The 13,940-nt window shown below is 45.1% G+C and overlaps 1 protein-coding gene across 1 annotated transcript in view; it reads left to right on the forward strand.

Annotated features, from left to right (window-relative positions):
- MICU1 (mitochondrial calcium uptake 1) overlaps nt 1-13,940 on the forward strand; it is a 641,385-nt gene that overhangs the window by 476,582 nt on the left and 150,863 nt on the right. The window contains exon 10 of the mRNA XM_082267399.1: nt 4,000-4,108. Within this exon, the coding sequence (XP_082123525.1) occupies nt 4,000-4,108 (109 nt within the window). The remainder of the gene's footprint in view (nt 1-3,999; nt 4,109-13,940) is intronic.

A 13,940-nucleotide genomic window follows, 5' to 3' on the forward strand; every position in this document is an offset into this window, starting at 1 on the left:
TGTCTGCAGCATGGGGGCGGCCATGTTTGAGGTGACTCAAACACCTCGTGGAGCTAGGGGAGGTGCCGAAAGGCGTGCAGAGGGGCGGAGCCGCCTCCTTTCTTCCCAGGCAGCCAGCCAAAAGACTTCCTGTTTGTGAAGACAGCGCTGTAACCTGTTGCAGTGAACTCTGAGCATCAAGTGGTGAGCCTGGGGGTCTATCTCTCTCTCTCTCTCTCTCGATCGATAGGGATCCCTAGCAGGTAACATTGAGGGGCTTTTGTGGCGCTGGGGGTCTTTTTAAGTTTGGATTGTATTTTCCGGGTAGTTACTGGAATAATCATGGACCCTGCCACACAAGTACCCCCACCTGTTTCCCTCGAGGGGGCCACGGGACCCGCCGGTGCACAGAGTATGGATGCATTTACAGCAGTTTTGGAGTCTATGGTGGCTCGGGTGGAGGCGTCCTGTCAGGGACGGGGGTCAAGAAAGCGACCCCCGCCTACCCCTATATTATCTGACACCTCTGACTCAGATTCAGAGATGGTCACTGCAGCTGCAGGTCCCTCTGCAAGGGCTGTTATCTCAGGTAAAGCTCCCTCAGACAGTGAGGAGGACGTTCATTCTTCCGCCATTATTCAGGAAGAAGCATTGGTGGACGCACTAGTTGTGGCGGTGCGGGAAACCTTAAGACTTGAGGTTGTACCGGCAGAGGCAACTGAAACAGAGATTCCCTTTGGTACTAACAAGCCCATCAAAACGGTGAAGGTTTTTCCTGTACCCAAGTGTTTTGGTAATAAAATTAAAGGAGAATGGGAGCATTCTAAGCGTACCTTTACTATTTCCAAGCGTATTGCTAGACGCTATCTGTTTGAGGAATCCCTCATTAAGAAATGGACGGTACCACCAGTGGTGGATCCACCTATTTCCAGGCTGAATAAAGCCACGGTTATCCCAGTGGAGGACACTTCGTCCTTTAAGGATCCGGTGGATCGAAAGATGGAAGCGGAGTCCCGCACTATCTTCTCCCTGATAGGGTCAGCATTTAGACCAGTAATTGTTATTGGTCTAGTTTCCCAGACATTAACGGAATGGGCGAGAGTGGTACGCCAAGACCTAAGGGGAAAAGATATCCCCCAGGGAACATCTGATTTGATGGAACAGATTATACAAGGGCTACAGTTTGTCTGTGACGCAGCCTTGGATGCTACCCCCCTATTAGGGCATGCATCTATGTCAGCGGTAATCCTCAGACGTGTGCTGTGGTTAAAATGCTGGTCAGCTGACCTAGGTTCCAAAAAGACCTTGAAGAATCTCCCCTTTCAGGGGAATCGCCTATTTGGGGCCACCCTAGATGAAATTATTAAGGACGCCACTGGGGGCAAGAGCACTTTCTTGCCACAGGCTGCTAAAGCTAAGGGACCTCGCAACAAGCGAGGACCTTTCTTTACCGCCCATAAAGGGTTCGCACGCCCGGCTGGAACAAGCGGGAAAGGCAAGACTACTCCAGGAGGGTTCAAGAAAGGCTGGTCGGACAAACAGAGGACCGACTCAGCCAAACCCGAAGCAAAGGATTACACAGCCTGAAGGTGCGCCCCCACCCGGGTTGAGGGTGGGGGGACGTTTTCACCGGTATTCAGGACATTAGATCGAGCATCGACTACTACTACCGGTGCGATTCTTCCCTTCCAACATTTAAGTACTACAGGGAGCGGTAGTCACCGTTCCCTGAATAGATCTTTTCCTTTACCTTTTCCTAAGATTAGTCTCAATTCCCCACAGGAATCGGATCTGGTTGACCAGACAGACCAAGAAGCCTCTAGCCGGGTGACTTCGGTCCCTGAAATTCAACCAGGAGAGATCACCGTTCCTGATAGGAATCAGGTGTCGGATAAATGTGTGGGAACAGAAAACGACCAGACTTTGTCGGATGGTCGGGGCCAGATACCTCTAGGGACGCCTTGTTCAGATTTCATCAGTGCCAGTGGTCCTGGAAATTCTAGGCTGGCCTCTTCAAGCCGGCCTGGCTGACTTGGACTTGCTAGTCGCGGACGTTCCGTGGGAACTGCGTCTCAGGGAGTATCTGCGGTCTCGAGGACCAATCTACCATTGTGCTTTACAGTCGCTGGTTTTAATGGCCTGGCCATTGAGACCCAAGTACTGAAGGACAGAGGGTTGTCAGCTTCAGTCATTCCTACCCTTATTAAAGCAAGGAAAGCGACTTCCAGCAGTCTCTTTTATCACACATGGAAGACTTATATCGCGTGGTGCGAATCTTTAGGATTTCCTCCACGTACCTATTCGGTGACTAGAATATTGGCCTTTTTGCAAAAAGGGGTTGAGCAGAAGCTAGCCTTGAGCACCATCAAGGGTCAAGTTTCAGCATTAGCAATTTTCTTTCAGAAACCTTTAGCTACCAAGTCCTTGGTGCGGAATTTCATCCAGGGGGTGCGGCACCTGGCTCCACCAGTCCGCGCGCCCTTACCGCCCTGGGATCTTAATTTGGTTTTGTCGGTTCTACAGAAACCTCCTTTTGAAAACATCAGGGAGATTCCCTTGCTTACTTTATCCCAGAAGGTGGCCTTCTTGGTGGCTATCACTTCTGCACGCAGGGTGTCAGAACTGGCTGCTTTATCATGCCAGTCCCCATACTTGGTGATTCATAGGGATAAGGTAGTACTCCATCCTAAGCCATCCTTTCTTCCTAAGGTGGTTTCAGATTTTCATCTGAATGAAGATATTGTACTACCTTCCTTGTGTCCTCAGCCCAATCATCATCGGGAACATGCGTTGCATTCCTTGGATGTGGTTCGGGCAATCAGGGTATACCAGAAGGCTACGGAATCGTTCCGTAAGACGGATTCACTTTTTGTGATCACGGATGGCCCCAGAAAGGGGTTGCCTGCATCTGCCGTGACTATTGCCAAATGGATTAGACAGACGGTGGTACAGGCTTATTCTATTAAGGGTCAGAGTCCTCCGTTCCCTGTTAGGGCGCACTCCACTCGAGCGCTCAGTACTTCCTGGGCCTATCGCCATCAGGCGTCAGTGGTCCAGGTATGTAAGGCGGCCACCTGGTCGTCGGTACATACCTTTACAAAATTTTATAAAATTGATGTGATGGCATCGGCGGATGCCTCATTTGGCCGCAAGGTTTTGCAGGCCGCAATTTGAGGAGACCGGTGGTCTACCTCGAGGGTTTTTTTCTGTTTGAAAATTTTTTTGTTGAGTCTCATCATTAAGGATGAGCATTGTAAACTTCTAGTTGGCACCGGTTGGGCCTTCTAGATTTGGATTTGATTTCCATTTTCCCACCCCTCATTTGTGATACTGCTCTGGGACTTCCCGAAGGTGCTGTATCACGAGGACTACGTCTGTCAATGAGCGATAGAGAAAAATGGATTTTTGTAAAATCTTACCGTAAAATCCTTTTCTCTTAGCTCATTGACAGACGTAGTACCCGCCCCTCTGTTTTTGAGTTGGGTTGGGTTAAATTCTCTTAGCACTGCTTTTGTGACATAACTGATTTGCTGTGGCAGAGAGAGAGAGGATATACCCTCGGGGACTGCCCCTAGGGTGTGGCCAGAGCATTTTATTTCCTGTCTAGTCCTACTCCTGCGGAGGCAACATAACCCGAAGGTGCTGTATCACCGAGGACTACGTCTGTCAATGAGCTAAGAGAAAAGGATTTTACGGTAAGATTTTACAAAAATCCATTTTTATTTGATTTAACTTCTGCTACTCCCATTTTAATCGGGACAAGTGCTATGCACTAAAGGACCCCAAGAGGACTTTTTATTCTGGTGATTGATCTTCCTGAATTCTTCTGTCATAATTATCCTGATTTGGTTGTTAATCTTAATTTATCAGCAGTTTCTGCTGCTGACATGGGTTAGCTAAATATCATAGCGCTTTTTTTCCTTCCCTTTTTCCTTTCCTTTCTTTTCTGTATTATGTTGCCATTTTTATATTACAAAAGTATTGTGTTCCTTACCCATTTGTTTCTGTTGTTTTTTCCAGGGTCTGACTTTTCAAGAAGTTGAAAATTTCTTTACTTTCCTAAAGAATATTAATGATGTGGACACAGCTCTAAGTTTTTACCACATGGCAGGTGCCTCCCTGGATAAAGGTATTTTCCTCTGTGGTGCTGACTGTCCCACTTCATACTGTTATGTGGTGTTTTTAACCCTTTCGCTGCCAGAGCCGTTTTTGCAATTTTAGCACACGTTTAAAAAATCATTTTACGCCTGAAGATTGTATAAAACCCCCCAAAATATTATATTTTTTTTTTTCTGAAAGCAAACACTTTAGAGAATAAAATAAATGTAGTTCCAATCTTTTATGTCATTCAACATTACCACAAAGGTCTAGGAAACCCAAAGTTTCAGTAAAAAATACACAATACACTAAAGGATATTTTTGGGTACACAAATGCAGTAAATTAGCTAATGTTGTGGTAAAATATAAAAGTCGAGGATGCACCAAATAAATAGGTACCCAACTTTTCAAGCCATACAATTGGGTGCTCCTGTGAAATGGTGACAAACCTTCAGTAACCTATATTTTTCATAGGCGACGCTTTAAAGGCCCCCTACAGGGCACCAATTTATGTGGTTGGGTGTAACTTTAATTTTTTACAATTTAAAAAAGAAAAATGCTCTTTCGTTCATCAACAGACAAAGCACTCCATAAATCATAACTAGTGAGTTATATTGCCTCCTCCAGGAGTAGGACTATGCAGAAAAAAAACACCTGGCTATGGCCATAGGTCGCCCCCCAGCTGGTATGTAACCCCCCTCTCTGCTCTAGGTAATCAGTTTTAATCTGTCTAGTCAGAAGTAAGGACCTAGGCTCCCTTTTGTGTGTGGGTTGGTACCTCGTGCCAAGTTGGATGTGACTTTTTAGGCAGGTAATTATAGTAAAGGTAATACAAAAGTATATAAAAAAGACAAATATTTAATTTCTTGTATCAAACAGTGTACATAATGAGTACATGGTTAGTAGTGATGGGTTATAGACCCAAGTGAGAAGGTGTAAGCAGTTAGGAAGTTTTGTGACAAGTGTTTCATATGGTGACTATTTAGGATAGATCTCTGTCACAAAGGTGGCGATCTGATTGGCAACGAATGGGAAAATCTGATGACGGACATACAAAAAAACTTTCAAGGTCACGAGCAACAAAATTCAGATGTTATGGCTTTATTTAATACGCTCAAGAAACATCTAGAACGAAAATCGGCATTTTACTGGCACATCAAATCGTTCGAGCGATATATAAAGAAAAACATCAATCCTGTCGTCCTCAGGATACAAATATTCCCCACCATGGACAATATAACAATAAAAATGAAGGAGTGGGAGAATATCCTCAATGACTGCTTTAGGAATCTGATGATTCTGCTTCAAGGAGAATATGAACGACAACTAAAAACGCTAGACGATGATATCAAAGGAGTGTACGAACAACTAACCCCCCTGAAATCCTTGACGCTATATTCAGAACAGGAAAAGAAACTTAAAGAACATTTGGAACAACATAGTAAAGAGATATTGAGAAAAAAAGAAAGGAAATATTGGCGAGATAAGAATGCCTTTAGCCAAAATAGCTCATACAAATGGACAAACAACAGAACACAAAGAAACAAAACACAATATGGCCAACAAAGCAGAAATCCAAGAAATTATAATTCTTCGGACTCATCCTCACACACATCAGGAGCGGAAACCAATAGCGAGAGGAGAAGGGGCCCAACACACAAACCACAACGGGAAAAACAACAAGAAACCGAGAAAACGAATGACGAAATCCCAGATAGGAGAGACGAGGATACCAACTCACCTGCACAAGAAGCTCAGGACGAAGAAGAAACCAACCCACCGATCAGACACCACCAGATATTTACAAGGTCGAGAAGAGAAAATCAGGACCCAAAACAACAAAACGTTTTTTTAGGGAAGCAAAAAAGACAAACGAAGAAGAATCAATAGATGAAATAGATGAAGCCCCAACGGGAGATAAAAAAGAAGGCCTAACAATCATCAACCTCTCATCACACCAACTCACAAAGGAACAAACTTGCATTGGGACTCTCATTCTGCCCAAATAAACCAACAGACAAATTGGAAGCAATAAAGGACATCCATTTGTTCGCAAGAAATTTATTACAAAAAGTTATGTACAGCAAAAAACCAGAGATAAATGAACCACAACCCTCATTATCAGCGGCAGAGTTCAGAGCACTACGAGACCTGAACCTCCTACTTTGAGGAGGCCTCGATGATTGGACAGACCTATCCAACCAAACTGACAGTGAAAAGGAGGAAGATGATGACACAACAACACGCCAAACTGAAAAAGAAAAAATGAAAACGCAATTCAAGAAAAAATCGCAATTTTCCTTCATTAAACCTCAATCCCGCCATCGCCCTCTTCGTGAGGGAAACCACTAAAGATAAAGGAGAAACTACCAGGCACTAGAAACCAAGAAAATCTAACGAAAATTCAAAAACGAGCCCTGAAGGAACTACAAGATAAGGAAGACATTACGATTAAACCTTCAGATATGGGCGAAATGTTGTCCTTATGGACAACACCCAACATAAGGAAATGTGCCTAAAAATCTTGAATAATAAAAAGTGCTATAAAAAGATAGCACCTGTAATGATCGAAAGATACAAAGAGGAATTCTATTCAAAAATAGACAAAGCAGGAAATGAAGGAACAATCTCACCTACTCTATGGAACTACGTAAGAATGAAACACTCTAGGACCCCGACTTTCTACTCGCTCCCGAAGGTACACAAAGACCCCAAAAAAAACCCCAGGATGACCCATAGTATCGGGGTATGGAAATATCTCCGAAGCAATGAGTCGAGTCATAGATGCGTACCTACGACCTCACGTGACCAATCTGGCCTCATACACTAGAGACACTATGCATCTGTTGCAAATTTTAGACAACATGGTGATTCCAGATGACTCTTTTCTTATAACAGTAGACGTTGAAGCTTTATACAACAATATACCCCATGACAAAGGCCTGGCAACAATTAGAAACCTACCCAGTGAGCAAAGCTTACATGACGATAGCTTTAACAACTTCATCATCACGATGCTGGATTTCATCCTGAACCGAAATTACTTCACGTTTGATAGCTCCTACTATCTGCAGACATGTGGTGTTGCCATGGGCACGAGCTGTGCACCATCTTACGCGAATCTCTATCTCGGAGCCTGGGAACAGGAGTTCCTAGGGAACAATGAAAATGCACCCTATACGGATACAATCCTAGTTTTGCAACGTTTTATAGATGACATTTTGATTGTCTGGATGGGACCGGAGGACCAGATCAAGGATTTCAAGAAAGTACTAAACAAGAATACATATAATGTTTTTCACCTTGAATTATAGCAAAAGCAAAATTCCATTCTTGGATACTTGGATCTGTAAGGAACAGGACAGTACAGTAAAAACTACACTTTACAGGAAAGAAACGACTGACAACACAATACTGCACGCCGCCAGCTTCCACCCTACCCCACTTAAAAAGGCCATTCCGTACAGCCAGTACCTCAGGATTAAGCGAAACTGCACCAATATTGACGACTTCCAAAGAGAAGCAGACCTGTTAACAACTAGACTTTTGGAAAGAGGTTATTCTAAAACCTCCCTGAGAAAAGCCTTTAACAAAGTCAGGACAAAAGACAGACAAGAAATTCTGTTCAAAAAACAGGCAATGGATCCAAAAAAGCAAGACCAAAAAACCTGCATAATCATGAGGTACACAAACGAACACAAGAAAATCAAAAACATCTTAGAAAAACACTGGACCATCCTTAAGGAGGACCCCACAGTGAAGGGATTTGTAACAGATCATCCCCCTGTAACATACAGAAAAGCGGGATCAATTAAAAAAGCTGGTCCACAGCGAATTTAAGGAAGGGACACGAAAGGATCCCTGTAAAGTAAAGGGCACATACCCTTGCTGCTCATGCGGTCAATGCAAAGTCATCAAAAAATGCCAAAAAACAATCCTACCGAATGGCGAGGAATTCGAACCAAGATACTATGCGAACTGTCGCACAAAAGGGATAGTCTACCTAATGAGGTGTGAGTGCAAGGCATTCTATATAGGAAAAACCAAGCAAGAATTTGGTAAAAGGATTAATAAGCATGTCAACAGTATGGAAATGTGTAATTTTTATTTACCCCTTGGACGACATGTGGCATACAAACATGGATACCGAATGATAGAGATATCCTTCATGGCCCTAGAAAGAATACACATCCCGAGGAGGGGGGGGGGGGCAGACTGGAACAAAACCCTATTACAGCTTGAGATGAGGTGGATAAAATGCCTGAAAGCAACCACGCCCCCAGGCCTCAACGAGACAGAAAGCTACCGTCCATTTTTAGAAGGTTTTTTGTCCGGAAAAACAGACTAAAAGCAAATTAAACAAATGGAGAAAAAAAAACAAAAACCCAAAAAACATCCATTCATAAAAAGTCTCGTCCTATCCCTAAATAAAAAGACTCCCCGACTAATCACCATAGAGTCAAAAAGAGGTACAATAAGAACCTCATCCACTAAAATAAATGAACTCTTCATTGCAAACAACGGAGGATAAACAGACATCCATTCACAGAAAATCTTGTTCTGAAAAAATCTTGAAAAAAGTACTGACAGTATAAATCCATCACAGAAGCAAGACAAGTCCGAAACTGTCACATAATGCCCATTAAAACCCACATTGGAGAAAAATCACCACCTTCTCTCCCTACATTTCTCTCAGTTTGATAGTCTGCTGTTAACACTAGAAGAAAGGATTTCTTATATATTACTAAAGAACACAATTGGGTCTACTATACTGTTCGTGATTTCCATTTAAAAATTTTTTGTATATATTTTTTGTATTGCCTTGTTTAAACTTCAATATGTAAATTCCATGTCAGTGACCAGATGCAACCTGTAACGAACACCCGGCACGGAAAGCCCCTGTATGTTTATACAATGTCAGGGGCTACAAAATATGAGCCTTGCAATTACATCGGCATCCCCATACTCTCCTCAGAGAGTAGGGCACTCGTAATATTCCATGTCGGCGGCCGCTCTGTAGTCTCGATGGTCCAAGTCTGGATGCGCACCAGAACGAACACCAGCTGACGGACATCAGGAACTGAGACGTGCGGCGCCCAGTGCGCATGCGCGCCTCAGATAAAAGGCCGGGGAACCGCTGTCCTCTTCACTTCCCCAGCAGAGAGGGAGGAGAGAGGACACTTGGCAGCACAGCAACACCCAATCCAAAATGTAAGTCATTTTAACCCACTAGACCTCAACAGTCACAGTCTCACTAAACATGATGATAACTAATGCTACATTCTGCAGCAATGCGCTTTTGGGGGAAAAAACACAATACTTTTGGATGCAAGTGAGTGACCTCCACCAGGATCCAGGGAACTATCCCAGATCACACATAAGGTAAAATGACAGAAAACTCTAAAAACCTTTTTTGTTAAGATACACAATAAATTAAGTAATAATGCACTACTTTCTATGCACAAACTGCTGAAAATTCAATATGCAACTGTTCAACAGATCTCGACAAATAGAGCAATGCGCATATTCAGAGACAAAGCCAAAGAAGGCACACACATTTCTTGATCAGTAAAAAACATATTATTATGTCAGACTATACTATCATAATGAAGAAATTTTGTTTGTAAAATCTCTACAGGTATACATATATTCTTATAATCTATCGGCAGATGTGATTGGACGTGGGGATCACACATTGTGTATGACCCAATCTGCAGCAATTCCAAAAGAGTATATATACACTTTTCCAATACAAATTGTAAGTGCAATCCAATTGATCAAAAAATCTACTCCAAATAGCAGTATATATCTCAATTCAACACTCACTCTAATCAGTAACACCATATTTTGCAGGATGCAGCCCAGGTTCTCGCTGTTCAAAAAGGATGTATATCAAAATCACACATGGAACACAAAACATATGTATGTATATCTTCCTACATACCACATTGAATAAAATCAGTGGTATTTACTATGAGATTACTAATAAATTTATCTGTATAAATGTTACAGAATTGGTGACCACTACCCTTGAAAAAGGCTCACTTGGCAGCCGAAACGCGTTGGATATGCAGGAGAAACTCTCTGATCAGAATTTCCAAGCTACGCAGCGTGGGAAGACCGAGATCTATCCCAAATAGTCACCATATGAAACACTTGTCACAAAACTTCCTAACTGCTCACACCTTCTCACTTGGGTCTATAACCCATCACTACTAACCATGTACTCATTATGTACACTGTTTGATACAAGACATTAAATATTTGTCTTTTTTATATACTTTTGTATTACCTTTACTATAATTACCTGCCTAAAAAGTCCCATCCAACTTGGCACGAGGTACCAACCCACACACAAAACTTCCTAGGGACGACGGCAAACCCGTACTCCAGATAGGCTTATAGAGATCTAAATTGTCTAGGACCTAGGCTCCCGGCTAGGATTTCTAGTCCTAGCAATTTTCTCCTTCCTTACATCTTTTTTGTTTTTCTCTCGGGAGATATACAATCAACTGCCGGGCTGGGCGACGGGCTGGATAATCTAGATCCAATGGTCCCCCAGCCCAGCCAGCGAGCGCATGCAGTTCGCCGATATGCACTCGGTCGGCCGTGAGATAGCCTTATGGACAGAGGCTGGCCCGCGACTTAAACATCTAGCAGGGTCGCATACTACCAGGCTTCGGTCTGAGTCACAGCACTCCCTTGGCCGACAGCTCCCCTACATCGGTGGCAAGAAGTTCTGTCTGGAGTGTTACCCGCACCATGGAAGGGTAAGTACAGTACCCCCTCTGCCCTTTTTGTGGTTTTCTTTGGGGTGGATGCGGGTAACCTCCAGGGATGGTCGGGCCTGCCTACAGGTTCCTTCCTCCCATCCTTAAATCCATCCATGAGCTGTTCTTTCCCAACTCCCATTCCTTCCTGTCTGGACCTAGAGTCTGGTGGGGGTCCCAGGGTAGAGAATGCAGCAAAGGCCTGGGATAGTGTGTGTTTCCCGCCCTGGTAGTCTGGAGTGGTCCCAGTGTAGGAGACCCCCTAGGTGCATGCCCTGCTGTTTGCAGTGTGGGTATAGTGTCGGGGGGGTCCCAATGCAGACACCGGTGCAGAGTGCATAGCAGAGTCTCCCCTAAACATGTGACCTACCTTCAGGGGGGGTCCTCTTGCAGAGGGTTCAGCGTTCATCCTGGCAGCATGATTCAGTGTTTGTAGCTGTCTGTGGCCATTTTCCTTTAGTGTGGCTGGTCTCTGGTTGGCAGCCATGTTTGTGTAGCCGGATGATGACACGGTGGGCCATTTTCCCTTAGTCTGGGAGATGCTGGAGACAACTGAAGCCCCCCGGAACATATGAACAGGGCTAGCGTCTATGATGATGCTGGGTTTGAATTCTCGGCTCTCCTCCGGTAGGGTGAGTCTTTGGTGGTCCCTGTTATCTTTTTCTCTGCTGATAGGTACCCTGAGCCTTGAGGGGATCCTTTAGTGGTGCCAAAAGATCGTTTTTGTACTGCAAGGTCTTTCCTTATGGAGCCTCAGGGTCACATCTCCCCCACTAACCCCCTCATGGAGGTGGCAGGTCCCTCAGAACCCCAGCTTCCCATGGTTGCACTGACGGCTGTCCTGCAGTCCTTAGTCCTGGGTGGAAGTGGCGTGTGGGCAAACGCCCAGAAGGAAGCACCCCCCGCCTTCCCCTCCTCAGGCTGTCTCATCTGATTCTGAGCCTGATGCCGCCGTGGATGCGGCCTGTCCAGGGGGACTTAATATCCCACCCCCTGATCCATCTGATAGTAAGGATGATTCATCTATGGTCACAGCAGCGAATGACGCACTTATCACTGCAAACTTTCAAAATGGAGGATGCGGCTGATGTAGCCACGAACGTGGCTGTGTCGTTTGGTATGCACAAGTCGCATCATAGGCCAAAGGGGTTTCCTTATGTGCCTTGTTTTGACAGGTTTTTCTGTAAGGAATGGGAACAACCAAAATTACCCTTGGTGGTCCCCAAACGTTTTGCTGTACGTTACCTTTTTAAAGAGTCACTTTTAAAAAGTGGGCTGTTTCCAGGTTGAATGACGCAACCATGACCTCAGTAGAGGAATCCCCGTCCTTTAAGGACCCGGCTGACAAGAAAGCAGAGGCTGTGGCACGCAGCATGTTTATTATGGCTGGTTCGGCACTGCGGCCAGTCTTTGCCTAAGCCCTGCTGTCTCAGATCCTAACTGAATGGGCCAAGCTTTTGCTCCAGGGCCTGGGGGCTGCTTCTTATGTTGGTTTAGCGGACCAGTTGTTCCATGGGCTGCAGTCTATTTGTGATGCAGCTTTGGATACAGCTCCTGTGCTGTCCAAACTTTTTGTTTCAGCAGTGGTGATTAGGCGCATGCTGTGGCTTAAGAATTGGTCCGCAGACCAAGCCTGCAAGAAAGCCCTCATTAATATCCCCTTTCAAGGCGATTTCCTGTTTGGGGCTACCCTGGATGACGACATGAGGGGTCTCACGGGGGGGGGGGGGGGCAGGGGGAGAACTTGCCTGCTACAGTCTAGGAATGGGAGGAAGCCTCATCGCAGACAGGCGCCCTCCTTCTCAGCCCATAGAAAATGCTTGCTCCTGGGACGGAGTATAAGGAAAATGGCTCTTTCCAATCTTCCAAACAACCTTGGTTTGGTAAGCCTAGAGCTAGCTTCTCCAGACTCGCAAACAGGACCCTTTCAGCATGAAGAATTGCCCTCACCCATTTTTGGGGTGGGTGGACATTTTCGCTGGTTTCTGGCCCCTTGAACTTCTTTGGTGACATCAAGGAGATCCGCAAAATGTTTATTTTTGGGGTACCCCGAAAGGGGGACAAAGCTTGTCCTTTTCAGGTTTTTTTTAGGTCCGGAGTCTCCTTGTGCGAATTTAATTACTGCAAAGGTTCAGGTGATGTCTGAACTACCTAAGGTCCCCCCCTATCCCTGTCCAGGGAATTGATTTACCTAGATCTGATTCTATTTCTGTCCAGGGGGGTCCTTCCTCTGCACAAACTTCAGGAACCACAGGCCGTGATTCACTGGCTGCTGTCAGGCAGATAGTTCTCCACCTTCAAGACAGTTCTGTTTGCACAGTTTTACATGTAGCTTCTTTAGCAGGCTAGGCTCAACAGGAGGGTATCGAGGTTCGTGATGAGGTCACGGGGTCCTCATCTGACAGACGCCGCAGGCGTCCAAGGGCCACGGTAAGGCCAGTATCATCCTCGGCTAAGGCTTCTTCCTCAGTTCCTGCAAGGAATCGAGTGAGGATTCCAATCATCCTGGGGGCTGTAAATGTCCCTTGGTGTCTTCCTCTCAGAGAAGACCAGTTGTCCCAAGGGCTCATCTACCATCTTGCTTTACAGTCTCTGGTTTTAATGACTTAGCTGTTGAAAGCCAGGTACTGAGGGATAGAGGTCTGTCTGGATCAGTGATCTCTACTATGGTGAGGGCGAGGAAGTCATCTTCCAGCAAGATATACCATAGTACGTGGAAAGCGTACATTTCTTGGTGTGATTTGATTGTCGCTCATCCTCTGCCCTTTTCTGTGGCTCAGATCTTAACCTTTCTTCAACAGGGCATTGATCAGAAGTTTGCCTTGAGTAGCATCAAGGGCCAGGTGTCTGCCTTTTCAGTCTTCTTTCTGTGACCCCTAGCCACGCACTCTTTAGTTCGTACCTTCATTCAGGGGGTTCGACATGTGGCTCCACCTGTACGGTCATTTTTGCCGCCATGGGATTTAAATTTAGTGTTTTTGGCTCTCCGGTTCTCCAGAAACCTCTATTTCAGAATATTCGGGAGATATGCTTGCCTATGTTATCCCAGAAGATGACATTCTTGGTGGCTGTTACCTCGGCCCGCAGGGTATC

Source organism: Pelophylax lessonae, assembly GCF_965119305.1.
Source record: "Pelophylax lessonae genome assembly, chromosome: 9".
Classification (NCBI taxonomy): Eukaryota; Metazoa; Chordata; class Amphibia; order Anura; family Ranidae; genus Pelophylax; species Pelophylax lessonae.